At 39.9% G+C, this 26,108-nt stretch overlaps 1 protein-coding gene and 1 pseudogene across 4 annotated transcripts in view; one reads left to right on the top strand and one right to left on the bottom strand.

The window, feature by feature from the left end:
- Positions 1-1,843: 1,843 nt before the first annotated feature.
- SEPTIN7 (septin 7) overlaps positions 1,844-26,108 on the top strand; it is a 98,370-nt gene continuing 74,105 nt past the window's right edge. For 2 of the 4 annotated variants that reach the window (XM_025291178.2, XM_025291176.2), the window contains exons 1-2: positions 1,844-2,061; positions 8,398-8,402. In XM_025291178.2, coding sequence (XP_025146963.1) covers positions 2,001-2,061; positions 8,398-8,402 — 66 coding nt within the window. In that variant the 5' untranslated portion in view covers positions 1,844-2,000. Of the gene's footprint in view, positions 2,062-3,657; positions 3,660-8,397; positions 8,403-26,108 lie in introns of all 4 variants that reach the window. The other 2 variants (XM_025291179.2, XM_025291177.2) reach the window with 1 other exon arrangement.
- On the bottom strand, positions 14,738-15,067 carry LOC112586494 (annotated as a pseudogene).

The raw sequence follows: 26,108 nt of genomic DNA, 5'->3' as shown, positions 1-26,108 counted from the left end.
ATTTAACAAAGTTTTCCAAGTAAAGCACTCCTGTGAAGTTTCAGAAATTCAGCAGGATTGGTTGAGCTGGCAAGTTGTAACACACTTTATATATATAAGCAATTTAGTATAAATGGAGACTTAAGAAACAGTATCAAGATACAAAATGAGCTGTTTTCTTAGATAAAATTTTTATTAAATTACTTGGAAACATTTCGACTATAGAAAAGAGTACAGAAAATAATTACAATTTAACATTCATGTATCCTTTGCCCACCTTTAAGGTTTTGCCACATTTTCTGCAAATTATTTTTGGTAGAAAAAACATTCTATGAAGTGAAACCTATCACATTCTCTTCTCCTCCTCTCTGGAACTAATTGCTATTCTGAATTTGGTATCTATAATTTCCTTATATGATCTTCACAGTTTCTTATTGTTAAATTTTTATTTATGATACACCGAATACATCTTTCTGTAAGTTATTTTCCTCAATATTATATTAATGAACTCTAAATTAATACTAGTAGCTTTAGTTTATTAATTTCCGTTTTTTAGCATTCTGTATATTTCAGTTTGTCCAGTAATGTCACTTGTTCATCCATTCTCCTGTAAGTGAATATTTAAATTGTTGCACTAATATGAGTAATGCTATGAACATTTTTGTGTTAGCTCACGATAATTACATAGGCATACAATTCCATAACATGAAGTTTAACAGGAAACAAAATACGTGTGCATGAACTATGAGATGGCTGGATGGCATCACTGACTCGATGGAAGTGAGTCTGGGTGAACTCCGGGAGTTGGTGACGGACAGGGAGGCCTGGCGTGCTGCAATTCATGGGGTCGCAAAGAGTCGGACACGACTGAGCGACTGAACTGAACTGAACTATATAATGAAGACAGCGATTAAGTTTTATGAAAGGTACAAAAGATCACGTGTTGTTCTGAGCAAAAGGAGGCTACTCTCACTAGAAAATAGCTGGGGAAGGCGCCAACGACCGAGCAACATTCACTGCTAATTAATAGTAGGAGACCACACACTTTAACCCTTATTTGAGGACAAAACCGGGCCCCAACAGGCTGAGCCAATACGAGTGTGATCGTGAAGAGTCCGCAGTGGAAGCTGCAGCAGCCGACCTCTTCGCTGTGCCAGGCCACTGGAAAGTGACAACACGAGGGCAATGTCGAAGTAACCAGGGCCTAACCTCACTTTTCATTCCGAACGTGAAGGAAACTGAGGAACCGGGGACGGATCCCCACCCGTATATACCCGATCCGGGTGTATAGACTACCGCCTCGAAGTATCTTTCCACTTGCATTCACATTACTGCCAGGTCAGTAACCTGAAGCCAAGGCATACAGGGGACCCATACCCAAAGCATTGCCTCCCAGTCTGGCCTCTTTTAGTGGCGCCTCTGCCTGAAGCCGATTTCGTAAGTAAGCGCTGAGACCAACCCAGAGGCTCTTCCAGCTCCGAAACCTGACGTGAAAACGCGCGGGGCTGCACAAACGGCAGCCATCTTTGATTAGGGCAAAACCACACCCTCGCACCCCACGGGCCACTCCCTCTCAGCGTCCCCAGGCTTTTCACCCACAAACGTAAGGCGTTAACCTTAGCGGCGGTGTTGAAGAAACACGCACAGAAGCCTGACTATCCATGACCCCGGAGGTGCCAGATCCCGCCAATGTTAACATGGCGGCGGCTAAACCCGAGCGGCAAAAGAGCGCTGACGCCAATGAAGTCATGCTCGAAAAACGAGCAAGTCGGCAGGGCAGCGATGAAGTAATCTCGCGAGATCGAAGCCAGCCTCCGCTCGGCCCGGAAGCCTCGTCTGAGGGGGCGGAGGGGCGGAGGAGGGAGCGGGAGTCCGGCGAGAACCAGTGGAGGAGTCCGCCCGCTGTTGCCTGCGTAAGCGGAGCAGCGACTCCGGGCGGCTACGCCGCGGAATCGGCGTAGGCGGCTTTGGAGAATCGGCGGGCTGCGCTGCGCCCGGGCTGGTCGCGGAGGGGGGAGGGGATGTCGGTCAGTGCGAGATCCGCTGCTGCTGAAGAGAGGAGCGTCAACAGCAGCACCATGGGTGAGTCTCAGCTTTGGGCCGTCGCGACTCGGGTCGGCGGCTTGGGACGTTGTGGGGTTCTGCGGCCCCCCGATCGGGTGGTGGTGGGGGAAACGCCCTGAGGCGAGGCGCGGCGCTGGGGCGAAAGCAGGTGAGGTGGGGGACTACGGCGGGCCCGGGGCGCGGCGGTGGCGGCGGACCCGGGGGGAGGGGAGACGGCGGCAGTGACAGTTTGAATTGAATGTGCGGAGAACCGAGGCGGCGGCATTTCCTGTGCCGCGGCGGGCGGGCCCGGGGAGTGGAGAGACGTGAGCCACGGCCTCCGCCGCCGGACCCCGAGCAGGGTCTCCTTCGCCGGGCCTCCGGCTCCGCGGCCCTGCTTCTTCGCGTCGGCGGCCTTAGCTCCCGCGGCGGAGCTCCCCTCGTGGGGGAGTGGGCCTGGCGAGGAGGGTGGGAATGTGTGTGCGCGTCCGGGTGAGGGTGCTGTGTGGGCCGGCCCCGGGAGGGCGGCGGCGGGGAGAGAGGAAGAGGGATGCACCAGGCTGAGGCTGCGGTGCAGGCGGCGGCGGCTGCTGCAGCGGCTCCAGCGACCGTGTCGCCTCCTCGCTCCCCCTCCCCGCCTCTGGGGCTTCCTTTCCCCAGGCGCGGCCCTAGAGGCCGGTGGATGGCGGGCAAAGCTTGAATAAGGAGGATAAGGAGCCTGGTTTGGGCTCAATTTTTAAGAAAAGGGGAAAAGAGAACGTTTAGTAAGGGCGCCCTCCGGAGGAACCGAAGGGCTGGGAAGGGTCTTTGGAAAAGGGAGGGAGTTGGAGATACGGACTGGAGATGTTTAAGGAAATTAAGTTTTGAAAATACTTAAGTATTCTCATTTATTCCCTTAAGCCCTTTCATTTCCTTTTCTCCTCCACGTATTGGAAAAAGAACGAGGCCATTTCATTCACATTTTCCACTCCCAAGTTCCAGTTCATACTGTGTATATAGTAGGAAATAGCAACTGAAATTTTTCTAACACATTTCCATTTGCTGAGTTACATTTTGAGAGTACACTGTTTCATATCTGGGTTGTGAGGTCCAGGTGTTTGTTTAGATACTGAATTAGTTTATTCTTGCGACTTTATTGTTCTAGTTCAACTTTATGGTTTCTCTTGGTGGTGTTACTTTGATGAAATGGAAGGATATTTTTCTGAGTACCCTTGGTAATCGAAATCAACAGGTAATCTAGATTCTAAAGCATTTTACGTATTTATTAAGGTGATGAATACAGTCAATTCCCTACCCTTTATAAAAACTTGTTTATAAGCAAGTTTAGGAGGGAAGTTTTTTGGCATTAGGTGCACAGGTAGAGATGAAGTTTATGAAATCCTTATAGACTGAAGGATATTGCCTTAGCAGTGTATAAACAATTACGAATCTAGTTAATGCTTCTTGTATCTCTTATTCCTCCAAATAGCAGGGGAAGGGACGGGGGAGCCTGTAGGCTCCGTCTATGGGGTCGTACAGAGTCGGACACCACTGAAATGACTTAGTAGCAGCAGCAGCAGCAGCAGCAGCAGCAGCAGGGGAAGGAGCAGGGAGGAGGGAGTATGGGGGCAGGAAACAATCTTTCATCCCACCCAGCTGTTCAGTGGGTGGGGCTAGAGGAGATAGGGTTGAGTGGAACTATGAAATAAATGTGGAAGCTCCGTAGATGGTTGTATGGTAGCATTGTGTCCTTCTGTGTTTGGACAGCATGACGTAGCCAGGTCTTCTCAATACAGTTATTAAAAATATCACGTGCTCTTAGGCTCACAGAATTGAAGCTCATAACTGAAAAATTTATTTTGTGTTTATGGCAAGTAGATTTTAATTTGCAGAAACTTATTATAATTGTGTAAAGTAAAAGTGTCTGGTTTCTGATTTTGATTTCAAGATATTGGATACATAGCTACAGAAAAGGTTATTTATGTATCAGATACATATCAGTTACCGATAGCTTGTTTCAAAACTTTGGTATATAATTGATTCTTTGGATTTGCGTATTTTCCCACAGAAATAATCTTAAAAAACTACATGTCAGGACTTTTGAGCTGTTCTGAAACAAGATAGGACCCCTGAAAGACCTTAGAGCAGTTGTAGAGGAAATGGCAACCCACTCCAGTGTTCTTGCCTGAAGAATCCCAGGGATGGGGGAGCCTGGTGGGCTGCCGTCTATGGGGTCGCACAGAGTTGGACACGACTGAAGTGACTTAGCAGCAGCAGCAGCAGAGGGTTAAAATTGACAATTCACATGGTAAAGAATCCTCCTGAGATGGGGAAGAGGAGGGTTGGATCCCTGGGTCAGGAATATCCCGTGCAGAAGGAAATGGCAATCCACTCTAGTATTCTTGCCTCGGAAATCCCATGGACAGAGGAGCCTGGTGGGCTACAGTCCATGGGGTTGCAAAAGAGTTGGACATGGATTAGTTGGACTAAACAGCAACAAAAAATGATAAGGAAGGAGGAAGAGTTGGATTTCCAAGATCTCAATAATGGGGAGTGGTCAGATGAGTAAACCACTTGGTGTGAAGATAGTGGGTTGAGCAAGTTGGTTTCAGACTTGTTATAAATTGATGGTATATGTATTCACTATAGACCCTATTCTTGTATTTGCCAATAGAGTATTATTATCTAATTATCAGCTGAGAGCATGTTTCACATTTTAAGCTAATAAACTATCTTTAGTTGTTGATTAGAAGTAGAAACTTGATTTAACATTTATACATTTTACTAAATTTTGAGACAAAACTTTTATTTTTCTATACAGAGTTTGGACTGTAAATGACAAGATCTATTGCACAATGAAACTGATGTAGAAAAAATGTGTTTTTTAGGAGTAGAATTTTAAGGTAGTGTGATTAGAGGTTAGGCTTGCCAGATGAGAGCACACTGTTAAATGTAGACCTACATTTGGTCTCTACAGCAGTGTTTTGCAGACTGTGAGTTGAGACAAGTAGATGTTGAAATCAGTTTTGTGGATTTCTACCAAAACTTTACAAAGTAGTAAAGAAATAAAAAATAGCAGTACATTGTAAAAATTTGGAGTGGTAAATTTTGTTGTGTAAGTATTGTGTATTATGTTGAGATATAACTTTTTTTTTTAAATTGAGAACTGTAATAAAAAAAGTTTGTAAAAAACACTTAGGGGGATGTGCAGTATGGATTGGTGAAGTTGAAGATCTTTAAACTTTATGATAGAGGTCTTAGTGTGAGGATGTAAGACTAAATGAAATTAAGTCTTATTTTTGATTCATTTATTGTGTACTTTATGTAGCTGGTGTGGTTAGAAAGATCTGAGATCTACTTTTCCTTGAGAGGAGGTCATCTCCCACAGTTATATAGAAAGCAGGGTGGGTCGCTAAAGAAGATAGTATTATATCATTAAATGTCTCTGCTCTTGACTTTGAGGAGAAAAAAGTGTTTTTGGTCTTGTCCTTTTGCATTATGGAAGATGCGGAGAGCCAGATTTTGAGCATGAGCTTGGGTAAAGGGACCAAAAAAGGCAGCTTGGTTAGCATTCAGGGTTGAAGGCCTTAGGTGAGACATACAAAAGGTCCTTGTAATTCATATTTGGTGCAGTGTAACTCTGCAGAGATAGAGATTTGAGTTCAAAGTATTAATAACAACAAATATAGTATAAGGACTAAGAAAAAAGACTTTGGTGTCAGACAGACATACAGTCAAATCCTAGCTTTGCCACTTACTAGATGTATCAGTCAGTGATAGGTTTAGATTACTGTTTCTCAAACTGATGAAGGGTGTTTTTTTATTTTATTTTTTAAAATTTCCAATTCACTATTGACTGATACAATTGTAAAGTACAAGTTATTGCAAGTTATTTTTACTAATGCAGATGAAATTTAAAAAGGCAAAAATACAAGCCCCAATTTTTAAAGATCCAGTAGACATAAAGTTAGTATAAAAATTTTCGTTTCTGTGTTCTACATTTGTACTTCTCTGGTGTAAACCATTGAACAATCAGACTGGTCCGTCCGTAGACTATACTTGAAATAGTTCTGGGTTAAACCATGATGCAGTAACAAATAGCCCTAAAAATCTTAGTGGCAGTAGTTTAAAGATGAGGTCATGCCTGTCCTGAAGTTCGTGTATTTTATTTTAAGCAATTGTTTTTTAATTTCAGAAGTACTTTGAAGATTGAGGAGAGTACATAAGTATCCCCTGAGGTTGGGGAGTAAAGCCTAATCTTGCTTACATTATTCTGAAGTGTATTTTAGGTATTTATGTGACATTTATTTTAGATATTCCTGTGACATTTGCATTTTATCTGTATTTGTTTGACTTGTATACAAGTGAAACTCACTCAGACATGTCCAACTCTTTTGTGACTCCATGGACTGTTTCCTGCCAGGCTCCTCTGTCCATGGGATTCTCCATGCAGGAATACTGGAGTGGGTTGCCATTTTCCTTCTCCAGGGGATCTTCCAAGCCCAGAGATTGAACCTGGGTCTCCTGCATTGCAAGCGGACTCGTTATCATCTGAGCCACCAGGGAAGACCCATATACAATATAAAGATAATCCCCCCCCTCCTTCTCCCTCACCAATGTGGGATTAAAAATTGACTTTCCTGAAGATATGTTAATTCTATTGTTTTGTTTACCTCTGGGGCCACAGCTAAGTACTTTTGATAGCTTCATTTGAGATGGGGCTCAGATCAAGGTTTCTCAGACTGGGCAAGAGTGCGGTTTGGTGTTTTTAATTTGGAGGGAGTGGGCTGTCTTGTGCGTTGTACAGTGTTGACCAGCATCCCTGGCCTCTGCTAGCTAGATACCAGTAGCAGTTCATCCTCCCCAGTGATGACAGTGAAAAAAAATGTCTCCAGACATTGCCAAATGTCACCTGGGAGAGCCAGTTTGAGAACCGCCATACTAGGTGATGAAGAACCCTTGAAAGATTATAGAGATGGAGAAGGAAAAAACTCTTTGTTAAACTGGTTCATAAATCTTCCTCCTAGAACTCCTACCACTTGGTATTTCTCAAACTTAGAAATCAGAATCACCTAGGTAGCTGGTGCTCATTTCACATGCTAGCAAGGTAATTCTCAAAATCCTTCAAGCTAGTATTCAGCAGTACCTGAATGGAGAACTTCCAGATGTACAAGCTGGGTTTAGAAAAGGCAAAGGAACCAGAGATCAAATTGCCAACATTCACTGGGTCTTAGAAAAACAAGGGAATTCCAGAAAAACATCTGCTTTTGCTTCATTGATTATGCTGAATTCTTTGTGTGGATACTGGAATAGTAGACCACCTTACCTGTCTCCCAATAAACCTATTTGCAGGTTAATAAGCAACAGTTAAAACCAGTTATAGAATGACAGATTAGTTCAAAATTGGGAAATGGGTATGTCAAGTCTGTATGTTGTCACCCTGCTTATTTAACTTGCATGCAGAGTACATCGTGCAAAATGCCTGGCTGGAATCAAGATTGCCAGGAGAAGTATCAACAACCTCAGATATGCAGATGATACCCCTCTAATGGCAGAAAGTGAAGAGGAACAAAAGAGCCTCTTGATGAAAGTGAAAAAGGAAAGTGAAAACCTGGCTTAAAATTCATAATTCAAAAAACTAAGATCATGGCATCTGGTCCCATCATTTCATGGCAAATAAATAGATAGGGGGAAAGTGGAAACAGTGACAGACTTTATTTTCTTGGGCTCCAAAATCATTGTGGGTGGTGACTGCAGCCATGAAATTAAAAGACTGTTGCTCCTTGGAAGAAAAACTATGACAAATCTAGACAGCATATTAAAAAGCAGAGATACCACTTTGCTGACAAAGGTCCATATAGTCAAAGTTGTGGTTTTTCTAATAGTTCTTGTGGATGTGAGAGTTGGACCATAAGGAAGGCTGTGCACCGAAGAATTGATGCTTCCAAATTGTGAAGCTGGAGAAAACTCTTGAGAGTCCCTTGGATAGAGAGGAGTAGGTATCATTTCTTGAAATAGGTAATTTAAAACATGAAATTGAGAGGCCTGTGGGACAGCTAAGTGAGCATAGTAGAGTCTCAATAATGCTAGGAGAGACATCTAGGATGGAAAATAAGCATTTTAAGGTTTTTGTAAATTTATTCATTTGTGCTTTGAATTTTTATGTTTAGTAATTGAATGTCTATATTGAAGAAAAGCCATACTCTAGTTAGGTGAATAAATTTTTTAATATTTTTATAAGACTTGGTAGTTTTAGTTTGGTGAGCAAACTTGAAGGAAATTGGAATAAAATGATTTGTGTGAAACTTATGTGTTCCTCACAAGTAGACAGACTGAGGTTAATAATTTCCTAAAATGTCTAGTTATTAAAAATTTTTACTGGTACTTTCAAAGCAGTAGCTGTTTCAAACTGTTTGCTAGTGTTTCTTTATATGAGTGACATTTTTTTGTCCTTATATGTTCAAATTGTTCATTCAGATTATAATCAGAGTTCTTCCTTTTTTGAGGAAGATTTTGGTATATATTGTCAATCAGTTTTCAAAAATACTAGAAATATTTTGAGTGAGGTAATTATTTGTGCAAGAGGAGGCAGAATCTTCATAGCAACCTTGGTGCTTTCTGGTTATTCTATTACAATGACTAGGGTACTACCTCATTTGTTACATGTTTTTGGGTCTATACAAGGAAAATTTTTTTCAGTAATTAGTCTACCTTAAAGCATCACCATTTTAAACCATTTTTAATTTTTAAAAGTTTAATAGATATATTTAGTTCCTTTTGTGATTAAATACATTAACCAAGAGGGGAAAAAAGCCACTAAATTATTAACATTTCAGTCACTGAAGTTTGATATGTTTTCTTAATTGCATACTTGTTTTCATGGTTCTGATTAGTGGTATATTAGTGGTTAGTGGTTCTCAACCCTGGTTAGGCATTGGAAACACTTTCAGTTTTTAATGTACTTGGAGGCTTGTTAATTCACTGGGTGTGAGGTGGGGCTCAGAAATTTACATTTTTTAGTATTTTAGGTAGTTTTGAGGAGCAACCAGGGTTGATAACTTCTGATGTGAATTATGTGAGGTAATATATGTGAAAGTGCTCTGTAAACTCTTTAAAATACATACAAAACCAAGGTATTACTATCTTAGTATTTAATAATATTTTTGGTATATTAATCTATATATAGATTATTTTAAGTATGTATATGGTGTTTCTAATATTGATATTCTAATTGTCTAGCCATTTTATTATTTCAAGATGTTCAGTGTCATTATTTTAGAACTATAAATAGTATGAAAAGAGTATTGTTAAGCCTCTTCTGCCTTCCCCAATTATTTTCCTAGGGCATTTGTTAGTTTAGTATCTTAAACTTGTTTTTAATTTATATTTTTCATATTACTGGAGAGAGACATTTGTTATGTATAATCCAGTTAGCTTCTCTACTTTCATAAGAATATACTGAACTTGTTAAAATCACTGTCAGGAATATTTGGTTTTGTGCTGTGACTTATATATGGGACTATTAAATAATGCAATATGAGAGTCATTTTTGTTTTTAAATTATACATAGTTTTTCACATTTTTGTGCTCTCAGGAATGTACCTAACTTCTCCTGTCCTTGAAGTTTGTAGCTGTTCTGCTTGCTGTTAATAATCTTTGTATTTTAGCTGCTCAGTCATTATTTCCTGGTTCATTTCTTTATTGAAGTTCTGCTCTCTGTTAAGTATTGGGTTAGATTTCCATTTTAATTCCCAGCTACATTCTGTTTTTGTTTGTTTTTTTTTTTTAATTTAAGAAAAAACCAACATGGCAGCCCAGACATGGTGACTAACAGGTCAGGCATGACAGCAAGATGGAGAGCAGTGTCAGGTTTGAAACACATGCGATAGTTCCCTAGAGGCAGCTCTGAACCTACAGCTTGTATTTCATTTCTACCTCAGCTAGTGCTTTTGTTGCAGGAAGGGGAACCCCTTCCAGGGCCCAAGAGTGGGCTCTTGTCTAACACTCGGAAATGAATGCACACGTGCTGACAAAGCAAGACCTTTACTGGGAAAGGGCGCCCAGGTGCAGAGCAGTAGGGTAAGGGAACCCAGGAGAACTGCTCTGCTTCCTGGCTGTCAGTCTCAGGGTTTATGGTAATGGAATTAGTTTCCAGATTGTCTTTGGCCAGTCATTCTGACTCAAGAGTCCTTCCTGGTAGCCCTCCCATTGCTCAGCCAAGATGGATGCCAGCGAAAATTATTCTGGGAAGTTAATTCCCAGTTATATTCTGTACAATATATTCTGACAGCTGAGTGAAAAGGGAAGAAATTTAAGTAAAAATGATTTTTGTTTTATGGATGTATAAAATAATGTGCAAGTAGAAAACAACTAAGGAAACCAAAATACGAACTCATTGTGTAATTTGCAAAACCAAATTTGCTCTGAGTACAACTTGTAGTCTGTTTTCTGATTGCTGAGAAGGGCAAATTGAGTAAACATGAGAACTTGGCATGAAAGAATGAAATTATTGCCATTTCCTTCTCTAGGGGATCTTCCCTACCCAGGGGTCAAACCTGGGTCTCCTGCATTGCAGGCAGATCTTTACTAACTGAGCCACCAGGGAAGCCCCAATCTTAGAACTGTAGTTAATCCTGTCATGTTTTGTTGATCTAATACAGAAAAGTAAGAGTTACTTAACCAGTTGCTTAATTCAGGTGTGAGCTTAAAAAATAACTAGAATGACTTATCTGATAAGTTATTGTTTTTTAGTCTTTAAGTTGTGCCCAACTCTGCAACCTCATGGACTGTATAGCACACCAGGCTCCTCTGTCCTCTAACTATCTCCCAGAGTTTGCTCAAATTCATGTCCATTGAGTTGGTGGTGCTCTCTAACCATCTCATCTTCTGCTGCCCCTTTCTCCTTTTGCCTTCAGTCTTTCACAGTATCAGGGTCTTTTCCAAAGAGTTGGCTATTCGCATCAAGTGGCCAAAGTATTGGAGCTTCAGCTTCAGCAACAGTCCTTCCAATAGGAACCACTCAACGATTGATTTCCTTTAGAATGGACTGGTTGGATCTCCTTGCAATCCAGGGAACTCTCAAGAGTCTTCTCCAGCACCACAGTTCAAAAGCATCAATTCTTCGGCGCTCAGCCTTCTTTATGGTCCAACTGTCACATCCATGCATGACTACTGGAAAAACCATAGGTTTGACTATGTGGACCTTTGTCGGCAAAGTGATGTCTCTGCTTTTTAATACGCTGTCTAGGTTTGTTGTAGCATTCTTTCTAAGGAGCAAGGATCTTACTTTCATGGCTGCATTCACCATCCGCAGTGATTTTGGAGCCCACAAAATCAAATCTGTCCCTGCTTCCACTTTTCCCTCTTACATTTGCCATGGAGTGATGGGACTGTATACCATGATCTTAGTTGTTTTTTTAATTTATCTATTTTTAATTGAATGACATTTGCTTTACAGAATTTTGTTGTTTTCTGTCAAACATCAACATGAATGAGCTAGATCTTAGTTTTTTTATAATGTTGAATTTCACAGCAGTGTTTTCATTCTCCTCTTTCACCCTCATCAGGAGACTCTTTAGATCTTTTTCACTTTCTGCCATTAGAGTGATGTCATCTGTGTACCTGAGGTTGTTGATATTTCTCCCGGCAATTTGGCAAGTAGACCCACCAAAAATACTTGTTTGTGTTTGATCATGGTGCTGTGCTGTTAAAAAGATAATTACACAGATGTAGTTCCTTTTTTTACATTTCTGAAAGTTTGAAATAATCATAGACTTGCTGAAAAGTTGCAGCCTCTATCCTTTTGAAACTAAAGTATTTGGTGAACATGGAGGAAGTGCAAAGATAATACCAAAAACATGCATGTACAATGTGTTATATGAGATAAATATGCCATCAACGTTAGTACTGGCTAGGAACAAGTGAAAAGGGAAAAGTTTTACGCTTGATGGAGACACCTTTTACTTGAAATTACGTTGAAGGGTTTTGGGTAGGGCTAGGAGATTTCAGTGCTTTTTTTTTTTTTTTTTAATTTTATTTTTAAACTTTACATAATTGTATTAGTTTTGCCAAATATCAAAATGAATCTGCCACAGGTATACATGTGTTCCCCATCCTGAACCCTCCTCCCTCCTCCCTCCCCATTCCATCCCTCTGGGTCGTCCCAGTGCACCAGCCCCAAGCATCCAGTATCGTGCATCGAACCTGGACTGGCAACTCGTTTCATACATGATATTTTACATGTTTCAATGCCATTCTCCCAAATCTTCCCACCCTCTCCCTCTCTCACAGAGTCCATAAGACTGTTCTATACATCAGTGTCTCTTTTGCTGTCTCGTACACAGGGTTATTGTTACCATCTTTCTAAATTCCATATATATGCGTTAGTATACTGTATTGGTGTTTTTCTTTCTGGCTTTCTTCACTCTGTATAATAGGCTCCAGTTTCATCCACCTCATTAGAACTGATTCAAATGTATTCTTTTTAATCCAGTGCTTTTTAATTGAAGGACGAGTGGATTCCATTTAACTAGTGTCACTAGTAGATGCTGTTTAACAAATTAGAATCTAACTAGGGTGAATAAAAGACTGTTCTCATTTCATTTAATGAATCTGTAATACAGATTATTGTACTAAAATATTACTTTCATAAAATAATTGACCTATTGTAGAACTTTAAATATCTATTTACTTATAAGACAGGCTTCTAAGGTCCTTGTTTAAAAAAAAAAACAAAAAACTTATTTCCTAAGCCCTACCAGAACATTCTAATTCCCTACTTCTAGGCTTAGGACCTAGGTATTTGTTTTTATCAAGCTCCCCAGATGTTTCTGATTATAGCCAGGTTTGGAAATCATTTAACTGCAAGATAAAAGTCCAGAGGGCTTGATAATAGCTGTTGTCTATTGCACAACCACTGTAACAACTGTCGTTTATTGTGCTTATTGTATCTGAAGTGCCAAATATTTCAAATATTTCATATATATCTTATGATAACCTCATAAATACGTTGTCCCAGTCTAAGGCTCAGAAAGGTTATGTAGCTTACCCATCCAGAGTATAGCTCCCAAGTTACAGAAGATACTAGATTTCAGATTTATAGCTATATTTTTAGTGGTCCACACCCTTATCTATGGAGGATATATTCCAAGGTCCCCAGTGGATGCTTGAAACCATAGGTAGTAATACCAAACCCTGTCTGTACTGTTTTTTCCTATACATACATACTTAGGATAAAGTTAAACTTATAAATTAGACACAGTAATGGACAACAATAGCTAATAATAAAGCAGAACAGTTGTAACAAAATACTGTAATAAAGGTTGTTATAAAAATGTGGTCTCTCTCTCAAGTTCAACTCTGCCAGAAATGTGGCAGTGGCTTCTTCATTGGCAGACTCAGCCTCTCCAATAATTTTTATATTTTTCAGTTGAAATCTATTCTTGAGTCTGTGTAATCGTTTCATATTGGAGTAAATGACTTCGTGTCGTTTTAGGGGATCTCTTGCTTGCTAAAGCTGTCATACAGGCTCCATGCTTTCTGGTGTGACCTGTTGCCATCATTTGTAACATGTTTTATGTTCATGTCTTCCACCCATAAATTTAATGCCTTTTCCATCCTGACTTTTCCATTTATCTTGCACTGTGACTTTTCCTTTTCCATTTATCAGGCACTGTGGCTGTAACTTTGCAGTTTGAGGTGTATCAGCAAAAGTAGCATAAATTTTTTTTTCCTTTTTCTCAATTTCATGGATAGAAGATTCCTTTTAAGGTACAGTTTCTTTTTCCTTATTAAATCAAGACCTTCACCTTTTCATTTATGGGAAGTACTTTACAGCTTCTGTTTCATATATGCAAATTGCCAGAATTTCAACTCTTGTTCTTTGGGGCTATTATTAAGTAAAATTATGAAGTGAGGGTTACTTGAACACAAGCATTGCAATATCACAATGGGTGATCTGATTATACTGAGAAGGCTAAGTGACCAATGGGCAGGATATACAGAACAGAGGGATGAATCACATCACAGGCTGGACAGAGCAGGACAGCACAGGAAGGTGTGAGATTTCATCATGCTATTCAGAACAGCACACAATTTAAAACTGATGAATTGCTTATTTCTGGAATTTTCCATGTAATATTTTCAGACCGCAGTTAACAGCTGGTAGCTGAAACCTTGGAAAGCAAAACTTGAGGTGAAGGGGGACTCTTATTGATGTATGATTATCATATATATTTTTAAATTAAAAATTTGGGTAGTCATTTTAGGGTCTCTTTGCTTGGCTTTTTCCTTCTATTTAGATCAAATCATGTTTTGTATTCTTTCTTTGCTTATGCTGTTCTTACCTATCTTGAAGTCACATCCATCCATTAATGAAGGCCCACCTCAAAACTACTCATTCTGGGAAGCTTTTCCCATCTTTGATCCTTTCCCTAACTTAAACTCCATGAAGACTACTCTCCTAGTAGGTAACAGCATTGTCAATTTGTAAAAATATATTTTCAGTTATTGTTTATGCTAATATTACAAATATTGTGGGTGGCGTAGTTAGTTGCAGTATTGTGATGGGTAGCATGCTTTTCTGAGCCCTTTACTGATCTCTGGCATTACTACGTGTAGTACTGCTCTTGAGTAGAATGTTGTGTGTGCTCAGGCGTGTGTGTGTGTGTGTGTATGTGTGGTTAGCAAAACACAAGAGAACAAATCCATACTTTTATTTATTTGCTTTTCAATGAGTTTAAATCCTCAAAGGGTACAGCATCACAGAGTCTGTGTCCAGCGGCCTTAGCAAGAAGGCTGCTTTGGAATTTGGCACAAACCATGATATTGTTTACCTGAGCATGAGTTGTCTTTCCGCAGATTACTCTGGTTTTGTTAGGTTTGCTGCCAAGAGTTACCGTTGTTCTTTGCTTTGTACACATAAGTACGTCTCTTACCTAGATAGAATTCAGTTTCATCTCAAGCATATATACCTTGGATTTTCAGGAGAGCTGTGTACTCCCTCTTGGTTCCATAGACCCCTCTTATAGCCAGCAAAAATGGCCTTGGGCCACAGCCTTCCAGACATATTTGTTGTTTTAGAAGTCCTGTTCCCAGCAGGCCTCCACAGGGTCCAAGATGGCTGAAAGAGAGACCATTATTTTTATAATGGAATAAATTAACAGACCTTGGTTATGTGAAAAGTTAGAATTTTCTGTTTTGAGGTTTCAGATTACTTTGGCTGCTTCAGTAGTTCAACAAGGCAGGCTTTTCAAATCTTCTGTTGTAGAGTAAATTTATAAACATACAGAAACATTTATCATAATAAATTAATAATTTCAGCAGTAATGTAATTTAGTTTGCAGTACAATTTTTTAACTAGTATTTTCTTAGAACTTTATTAGTCTGCTAGGACTGCCATTACAGAAAACCACAGATGAGGTGGCTTAAACAACAGACATTTGTTTTCTTACAGTTCTGGAGGCTGGAAGTCCAGTATTAAGGTGCCAGTAGATTTGGTTTTTGGTGAAGGGTCTTCCTGAATTACATATGGCCACATTCTGTCTGTGTCCTCATGTGGCCTTTGTGCAACCTCTGGAGGAGAAAGGGTTATCTCCAGTGTATCTTCCTCTTCTTGTAAGGATACCAGCTCCAGGTGATGGGCCCTACACTTATGACCTCCTTTAACCTTAGTTACCCCCTTTAAGGTCCTGTCTCCCAGATACAATTACATTGGGATTAGGGCTTCATCATAAGAATTTTGGGTGTCTGCAGTTTGGCCTGTGACAAGAATTGAATTTCTGTTCTCCTGTGTATGGTGGTGTAATAGCTATAGGAAATTTTTTTAAAAATCAGATAATAAAGACTTTGTTTCTACCTACCTTTTTATTAGGCAAGTAATGTTAAGATGAATATCAGTTGAACATTTTATGAGTCATGGGAGTCAATATTTTGGCAGGAAATGGCTTTAATATCTTTTAGAAGCGGGCTTGAGAGGTATATGCTGGAAATAATTTGAACTCTTTGATAAAACTGCTGTGTTATGTACAGAATGCATATATATCATGAGTACACAAGGTACGGTAGTGACTGATTCAAATGGACTAAAGTTAATCCTTTAAAAATTTTGCCTATGTTCTTAAAACTTGTTTTTTCATCCATTTTCACAAGGTCTCAGGATTGGAAGATGTGTTGTCATTTAACCTAATTACGCAAATTGTACCCTTAATTCCCCCTGCAGCATGCCTGTGACTGTAACTCTGACTAGTATTGTAGCCACAAGCGTATATGGCTGTTGAGCACTTGAAATGTTGCTAGTCTAAATTGACATTTGGTATAAGTGTAAAATGCACAGAAGATTTTGCAAAGACTTAAAGGATATAAAACATCTAATTCATTTTTATATTGATTACATGTTGAAATAATGTCTTGGATATATTGAGTTAAAGAAAATATATTATTACAATAGAGTTTTTGTTGTTGTTCAGTTGCTAAGTCGTGTCTGACTCTCTGTGACATTGTGGACTGCAGCATACCAGCCTTCTATGTCCTTCACTGTCTCTTGGAGTTTGCTGACTCATGTCCATTGAGTTGGTGATGCCATCCAATTGAGTTTACTTGTTTGTTTTTACTTTTTAAATGTGGCTTCTAGAAAGTTTAAAATTACATATATGACTTGTGTTATATTTCTAACAAACAGAGCTGATTTAGTCTGCTAAAAACTCTGCTGCCTTCTGAGATAACACATTTCATCTTTGAATAGATGTCACTATTAATTTTTTTCTTCCTATTTTTATATGTATCTGTCTTTGATATTTGCATTCAGATATTCTCATTTACTCCCTAGCAGCAAAAAGATAAGTCTGATTTCTCTTTTTAATATTATTGCTTCGTAGTTTGAAGACAGCTATCTTTTGTTGTGAGTTTTAGTCTTTCCATTTTCTTTAACAATGTTTATATGGTAGGGAGTCATATCCCTCCAGCCACTTTTACTCCCCTTTGAACTTCATTTGGTACATATCCCTGCTAATACCAGGACTGAAATGAGGATTGAAATGAATATCTTCTGATCTTAAAATTGCACATTGAATCTATCTTTTGTGTCCTTCTACATACTATTTAAATCTGTTAATGAGGCCTGAAGTTAAGTTACCTTTTCAGTTCAGTTCAGTCGCTCAGTCGTGGCCGACTCTGCGACCCCATGAATCGCAGCACGCCAGGCCTCCCTGTCCATCACCAACTCCCGGAGTTCACTCAAACTCACGTCCATCGAGTCAGTGATGCCATCCAGCCATCTCATCCTCTGCCGTCCCCTTCTCCTCCTGCCCCCAATCCCTCCCAGCATCAGAGTCTTTTCCAATGAGTCAACTCTTCACATGAGGTGGCCAAAGTACTGGAGTTTCAGCTTTAGCATCATTCCTTCCAAAGAAATCCCAGGGCTGATCTCCTTCAGAATGGACTGGTTGGATCTCCTTGCAGTCCAAGGGACTCTCAAGAGTCTTCTTCAACACCACAGTTCAAAAGCATCAATTCTTCGGCGCTCAGCCTTCTTCACAGTCCAACTCTCACATCCATACATGACCACAGGAAAAACCATAGCCTTTACTAGAGGGACCTTTGTTGGCAAAGTAATGTCTCTGCTTTTGAATATGCCATCCAGATTGGTCATAACTTTCCTTCCAAAGAGTAAGCGTCTTTTAATTTCATGGCTGCAGTCAACATCTGCAGTGATTTTGGAGCCCAGAAAAATAAAGTCTGACACTGTTTCCACTGTTTCCCCATCTATTTCCCATGAAGTGATGGGACCGGATGCCATGATCTTCGTTTTCTGAATGTTGAGCTTTAAGCCAACTTTTTCACTCTCCACTTTCACTTTCATCAAGAGGCTTTTGAGTTCCTCTTCACTTTTTGCCATGAGGGTGGTGTCATCTGCATATCTGAGGTTATTGATATTTCTCCCGGCAATCTTGATTCCAGCTTGTGCTTCTTCCAGTCCAGCGTTTCTCATGATGTACTCTGCATAGAAGTTAAATAAGCAGGGTGACAATATACAGCCTTGACATACTCCTTTTCCTATTTGGAACCAGTCTGTTGTTCCATGTCCAGTTCTAACTGTTGCTTCCTGACCTGCATACAGATTTCTCAAGAGGCAGGTCAGGTGGTCTGGTATGCCCATCTCTTTCAGAATTTTCCACAGTTTATTGTGATCCACACAGTCAAAGGCTTTGGCATCGTCAATAAAGCAGAAATAGATACTTTTCTGGAACTCTCTTGCTTTTTCCATGATCCAGTAGATGTTGGCAATTTGATCTCTGGTTCCTCTGCCTTTTCTAAAACCAGCTTGAACATCAGGAAGTTCACAGTTCACGTATTGCTGAAGCCTGGCTTGGAGAATTTTGAGCATTACTTTACTAGCATGTGCTGCTGCTGCTGCTAAGTCACTTCAGTCATGTCCGACTCTGTGTGACCCCATAGACGGCAGCCCACCAGGCTCCCCCGTCCCTGGGATTCTCCAGGCAAAAACACTGGAGTGGGTTGCCATTTCCTTCTCCAATGCAGGAAAGTGAAAAGTGAAAGGGAAGTCGCTTAGTCGTGTCTGACTCTTCGTGACCCCATGGACTGTAGCCTACCAGGCTCTTCTGTCCGTGGGATTTTCCAGGCAAGAGTACTGGAGTGGGGTGCCATGTGAGATGAGTGCAACTGTGCATTAGTTTGAGCATTCTTTGGCATTGCCTTTCTTTGAGATTGGAATGAAAACTGACCTTTTCCAGTCCTGTGGCCACTGCTGAGTTTTCCAAATTTGCTGGCATATTGAGTGCAGCACTTTCACAGCATCATCTTTCAGGATTTGAAATAGCTCAACTGGAATTCCATCACCGCCACTAGCTTTGTTCGTAATGATGCTTTCTAAGGCCCACTTGACTTCACATTCCAGGATGTCTGGCTTTAGGTCAGTGATCACACCATCGTGATTATCTGGGTCATGAAGATCTTTTTTGTACAGTTCTTCTGTGTATTCTTGCCACCTCTTCTTAATATCTTCTGCTTCTGTTAGGTCCATACCGTTTCTGTCCTTTATTGAGCCCATCTTTGCATGAAATATTCCCTTGGTATCTCTAATTTTCTTGAAGAGCTCTCTAGTCTTTCCCATTCTGTTGTTTTCCTCTATTTCTTTGCATTAATCACTGAGGAAGGCTTTCTTATCTCTCCTTGCTATTTTTTGGAACTCTGCATTCAGATGCTTATATCTTTCGTTTTCTCCTTTGCTTTTTGCTACTCTTCTTTTCACAGCTATTTGTAAGGCCTCCCTAGACAGCCATTTTGCTTTTTTGCATTTCTTTTCCATGGGGATGGTCTTGATCCCTGTCTCCTGAACAGTGTCACGAACCTCATTCCATAGTTCATCAGGCACTCTATCTATCAGATCTAAGCCCTTAAATCTATTTCTCACTTCCACTGTATAATCATAAGGGATTTGATTTAGGTCATACCTGAATGATCTAGTGGTTTTCCCTACTTTCTTCAATTTAAGTCTGAATTTGGTAATAAGGAGTTCATGATCTGAGCCACAGTCAGCTCCTGGTCTTGTTTTTGTTGACTGTATAGAGCTTCTCCATCTTTGGCTGCAAAGAATATAATCAGTCTGATTTCGGTTTGACCATCTGGTGATGTCCATGTGTATGTTACAAGTTACCTTTTAGGGAAACCTTAATTCTTATACTGACATAGAGAGTATAGTGTCAACTCACATGTCTCTACCTTTTCCCCTTGTGCTGCCATTATTTTATCTTGCTTCTTCAGGATTGTTTTTTTTTTTTTTTTTTTAATTAGATGTACTTGATTGGGTGAAATGTGTCCCTCCTCCTCATTTGCAGTCCCATTTTATAGTTGTATCCTTAACTGAAACTTTTATCTTTTAGATTGTGGTTTGAGGGTGGGAAAAAGGACACGATTTGGATCCATATATTTCCATAGCAGATTTCATTTGGGTTCTGAATGTGTCATATAAAGTATTTATTACCTTTTTCAGCTTTTATCATGTGTATACTTAAAGTGTATCTTTTGTTTTCATCACAATATTAAATAATGTTCAGTTCATTTGCTCAGTCGTGTCCGACTCTGCGACCCCATGGACTGCAGCACGCCAGGCCTCCCTGTCCATCACCAACTCCTGAGGTTTACTCAAACTCTTGAGTCGGTGATGCCATCCAGCCATCTCATCCTCTGTTGTCCCATTCTCCTCCTGCCTTCAATCTTTCCCGGCATCTGGGCTTAATTAAGGATGGATTCTTGTGGTATATAATTTTGCTGAAGTTGATATACAACTAATCAGCTATTAATTCATCTTATTTTATTAGTCCTCCAGTTTTTATTTCTCTGCCTTGCCCCTTTTCACATCATGATTGAAATCTTGTCTGAATTACCTCGTATAATTTCTTTCTTTGCAGTCTAATGAATATGTCAGAAATGGAAAATAAGATCTGATTTATAAAGAAGAAAACCTACACTAACTTGTGAATGACTTCATTTTCTTTCTGTTTGTTTTTTTTTTTTTTTTTAATGTAAATGCTTTAGGTTTCTTAATAATAACTTTGGAAAATAGAAATAATATAAAAGTGAATTACCCCCAAATCCAGTTAGCAAAATATAACCAGTGTTAAAATTTGTATGTATCTTCTTTTTGGCTTTTTTCTTTGTCAGCTTAAAAAATTTTGATAGTGGTGCATGGTTACACTTCTCTTGGGTAAATAGTTAGCCTAAGTTATAGGTAGGTGTACATGTAACTTCTTAAGAAATTGCCAAACCATTTTGTAACATAAATGTTAACATTTATGTTCCCATCAAGAGTGTGTAAAAATGTTTAGTAGTTTCACATACTAACTCCTGGGATGGCCACGCTTAATAATTTTAGCCATTCTAGTGGAGTAGCTAGTGGATAGAACATTGTGATTATAATTGTCATTTTACTAATGAGTAATGATGTTGAGGATCTTAACATGTGCTTGTTTGCTATCTATTTGTCTTTGATGGTTGAAATATTTGGTCCATTTTTAAGTTGTATTGTCTAATTGAGTTGTATATTTTAGATGCTAGTTCTTTGTTGAATTATGAAAATAACTTATTTCTCATCATATCTTTATCTGCTATCAATAATTCTTATCTGCCACAAATATTACTGTACTGCTTGCCTTAGTAGTGATTTTTCTGGGGTTATTTTGCCTGCTCTGCATGGTTTGCAGGGTCTTAGTTCCCTGACCAGGGATTGAACCCATGGAATTCTTTTATAAGAGATAATTGTTCTATCTCACACATTCATTCATTCAGTTATTTATTATACTGGTAGGACACGTGAATATTAATTTTGTCATTGCTTATTGCTCAGATTATCCTGAATCTGACTATTGGGAACTCTTTGCTGTTAACTCGTATTCATCTTTCTACATGCCTCATCATTTATTTTGGAGCACTTGTTTATTTTCTGGTTTGTCTTTTATTTTTCATCCTCAGGCCTGTAATTGATCGTTTTTCAAGGAGTTCGGGTTCCTTTTATTTCAGAATAGTGTTTAGAAACCAAGGTCTCAGCTCTAAAAGTGCTTGTTGCTCCTACTTCTAGGTGTTTTGAACAAATAGATATAAGAACTTGTATTTTTTGTGTACATTCACACATCTGTATTTCTATACCTATCTCTGTGTAAATATATTTGTTTATATATATTAAAAACCATGAATTCATACTGATAAACCAGTTCTAATCTACTGACACCAGATTCAGTCTAGCCTTTCTTTTTTCCTTATTTGTAACTCCTTTCTCCAACAGTGGAAAACTTGGCTCTCATCTACAATTTATTTATTATTTGTTCAGTTCTGGTGTACATGTAAATGTAATTTCAGAATTACTATTATAAATATATTTACTTCCTAGAGTGTAGATTGTGTACACCTCTTTCTGTCTTTAGTCTTATACTATATAGGCTACATACTGTTTTCTAATGTTCTGTTCTGTTCTTACCCATTTTGTTCATCGCCGTTATGTTACTCATTTGAAATATAGTTTTGTTACTGCTTCTAGTCCATTTTGAGTTCTTCTCACATTCTGGCAGGTTTTGGTTCTTTTTTTCATTGGGATATATGAAATGTTGTTCAGTTGCTAGCTCATGTCTGACTCTTTGTGACCCCATGAACTGTAGTTCACCAGGCTTCTCTGTCCTCCACTATGTCTGGAAGTTTGCTCAAATTCATGTCTGTTGAGTTGGTGAGACTATCTAACTGTCTCATCCTCTGCTGCCCCCTTCTCCTTTTGCCTTTAGTCTTTCCCAGCATCAGGGTCTTTTCTAGTGATCAGCTCTTCCCATCAGGTGGCCAAAGTATTGGAGCTTCAGCTACAGCCTCAGTCCATCCAATGAACATTCAAAGTTGATTTCCTTTAGAATTGACTACTTTGGTCTCCTTGCTGTCCAAGGGGCTCAAAAGTTTTCTCTAGCACCACAATTCGAAAGCATCAATTCTTAGATGCTCAGCCTTCTTTATGGTCCAGCACTCATATGCACACATGGAAAAAAGCTATGGAAAAACCATAGCTTTGACTGTATGAACCTTTGTTGGCCAAGTATTACGTCTCTGCTTTTTAATTCGCTTTCTAGGTTTGTCGTAGCTTTACTTCCAAGGAGCAAGTGTCTTTTAATTGCATGGCTGCAGTCACTGTCTGCAGTGATTTTGGAGCCCAAGAAAATAAAGTCTGTCACTGTTACTCCACTTTTGCCCCATCTGTGGCTTCCCAGGAGGTGCTATTGTTAAAAGAACTTGCCTGCCAGTGCAGGAGACATAAGTGACAAGGGTTTGATCCATGGGTCAAGAAGATCTCCTGAGAAGGAGAAGGAAATGGTAACCCACTCCAGTATTCTTGCCTGGAGAATCCCACGGACAGGGGAGCCTGGTGGGGCTACTAGAGTTCATGGGGTTGCAAAGAGTCAGACATGACTGAAGGGACTTAGCACGCACACATTTGCCAAGAAATGATAGGACCAGATGATCTTCATTTTTTGAATGTTGAGTTTTAAGTTAACATTTTCACTCTCCTCTTTCACCTTCATCAAGAGGCTCTTTAGTTCCTCTTTGGTTCCTATCATTAGAGTGGTATTACGTGCATATCTGTGGAGAAGGCAATGGCACCCCACTCCAGTACTCTTGCCTGGAAAATCCCATGGACAGAGGAGCCTGGTAGGCTGCAGTCCATGAGGTCTTTAAGAGTCGGACACGACGGAGCAAATTCACTTTCACTTTTCACTTTCACGCATTGGAGAAAGAAATAGCAACCCACTCCAGTGTTCTTGCCTGGAGAATCCCAGGGACAGGGGAGCCTGGTGGGCTGCCGTCTATGGGGTCGCACAGAGTCGGACACGACTGAAGCGACTTAGCAGCAGCAGCATGTGCGTATCTGAGGTTGTTGATATTTCTCCCGGCATTCTTGATTCCAGCTTGTGATTCACCCAGCCAGGCATTTTAGATGATGTACTCTGCATATAAGTTAAATATGCAGGGTGACAATATACAGCCTTGATGTACTCCCTCCCACCGTCTTGCTGGGGCTTCTCCTTTGCCCTTGGATGTGGGGTATCTTTTTTTGGCAGGATCCAACATTCTCCTGTTGATGGTTGTTCAGCAGTGAGTTGTATTTGTAGTTCTCACAATAGTTAGAACTGGACATAGAACGACAGAAATAGAGGAAAACAATAGGATGGAAAAGACTAGAGATCTCTTCAAGAAAATTAGAGATACCAAGGGAACATTTCATGCAAAGATGGGCTCGATAAAGGACAGAAATGGTATGGACCTAACAGAAGCAGAAGATATTAAGAAGAGGTGGCAAGAATACACAGAAGAACTGTACAAAAAAGATCTTCACGACCCAGATAATCACGATGGTGTGATCACTGACCTAAAGCCAGACATCCTGGAATGTGAAGTCAAGTGGGCCTTAGAAAGCATCACTATGAACAAGCTAGTGGCGGTGATGGAATTCCAGTTGAGCTATTTCAAATCCTGAAAGATGATGCTGTGAAAGTGCTGCACTCAATATGCCAGCAAATTTGGAAAACTCAGCAGTGGCCACAGGACTGGAAAAGGTCAGTTTTCATTCCAATCTCAAAGAAAGGCAATGCCAAAGGATGCTCAAACTACTGCACAGTTGCACTCATCTCGCACGCTAGTAAAGTAATGCTCAAAATTCTCCAAGCCAGGCTTCAACAGTATGCAAACTGTGAACTTCCAGATGTTCAAGCTGGCTTTAGAAAAGGCAGAGGAACCAGAGATCAAATTGCCAACATCTGTTGGATCACTGAAAAAGCAAGAGAGTTCCAGAAAAACATCTACCAGCTGGAAAATTCTTAAAGAGATGGGCATACCAGACCATCTGATCTGCCTCCTGAGAAATTTGTATACAGGTCAAGAAACAACAGTTAAAACTGTACATGGAACAACAGACTGATTCCAAATTGGGAAAGGAGTACGTCAAGACTGTATGCTGTCACTCTGCTTATTTAACTTATATGCAGAGTACATCATGAGAAATGCTGGGCTGGAGGAAGCACAAGCTGAAATCTAGATTGTTGGGAGAAATATCAATAACCTCAGATATGCAGGTGACACCACCCTTATGGCAGAAAGTGAAGAAGAACTAAAGAGCCTGTTGATGAAAGTGAAAGAGGAGAGTAAAAAAGTTGGCTTAAAACTCAGCATTCCAGAAAACTAAGATCATGGCATCCGGTCCCATCACTTCATGGCAAATAGATGGGGAAGTAATGGAAACAGTGACTGATTTTTTTTTTTGGCGCTCCAGAATCACTGCAGATGGTGATTGCAGCCATGAAATTAAAAGATTCTTACTCCTTGGAAGAAAAGCTATGACCAACCTAGACAGCATATTGAAAAGTAGAGGCATTACTTTGCCAACAAAGGTCCATCTAGTCAAAGCTGTGATTTTTCCAGCAATCATGTATGGTTGTGCGAGTTGGATTGTAAAGAAAGCTGAGCGCGAAAGAATTGATGCTTTTGAATTGTGGTGCTGGAGAAGAGTCCCTTGGACTTCAAGGAGATCCAGCCAGTTCATCCTGAAGGAAGTCAGTCCTGAATGTTCATTGGAAGGACTGATGCTGAAGCTGAAGCTCCAATATTATGGCCACTTGATGTGAAAAAGTAACTTGTAGTAAAGACCCTGATTCTGGGAACGATTGAAGGCAGGAGGAGAAGGGGATGACAGAAGATGAGACGGTTGGATGGCATCACTGACTCTATGAACATGAATTTGAGTAAGCTCCAGGAGTTGATGATGAACAGGGAAACCTGGCTTGCTGCAGTCCATGGGGTCACAAAGAGTCAGACACAACTGAGCGACTGAACTGAACTGTATGGTAGTTTGAATATTGTTTGGCACCTCCTTTCTTTAAGACAGGAGTGAAAACTGGCTTTGCCAGTCCTTTGGCCACTGCTGAGTTTTCCATATTTGCTGACATACTGAGTGCAGCCCTTTAACAGCATCATCTTTTAGTATTTTAAATAGCTCTTTTGGAATTCTGTCACCTCCACTAGCTTTGTAGTAACGTTCTTAAGGCCCACTTGACTTAACACTCCGTGATGTCCAGCTCTAGGTAAAACATTACTGTGGTATTAATCGTCAGTTCTGTAAAGCAGTATGTCTGGAAATGTCCCTTCCATGTCTTACCTCTTTTACACTTTTACCCATCTCATTTTCCTTTTCTACCATTTAACCATCCGTCTGTTTGGGTAACCAATCTTAATAGTTTCTTGCTTAGTTTTTAATTTCTTCCTATCATCTTACACAGATGAGAAGATACATGTAGGAAAGCAGATATAAAAATTATATTGAGTTGGCCAAAAAGTTCTTTTGGGTTTTTCTGTAAGCTGTTCTAGGAAAATATAAATGAACTTTTTGGCCAACCCAATATATGAAAAGTAGTGTATTATAGACACTACATACTTGATTCTGTGACAACTTTATTAAGATAAATTCACATGCTGTAAAATTCATCCCTTTAAATTGAACAATTCTGTCATTTTTAGTATATTAACAGAGTTGTGCAACCATCGTTATGTCTAATTTGAGGACATTTTCA

The sequence above is a fragment of the Bubalus bubalis genome, chromosome 8 (genome assembly GCF_019923935.1).
Source record: "Bubalus bubalis isolate 160015118507 breed Murrah chromosome 8, NDDB_SH_1, whole genome shotgun sequence".
Taxonomy (NCBI): domain Eukaryota; kingdom Metazoa; phylum Chordata; class Mammalia; order Artiodactyla; family Bovidae; genus Bubalus; species Bubalus bubalis.
The sequence above is the reverse complement of the archived record's forward strand: the minus strand, read 5'-3'. Positions and strand labels throughout refer to the sequence as shown.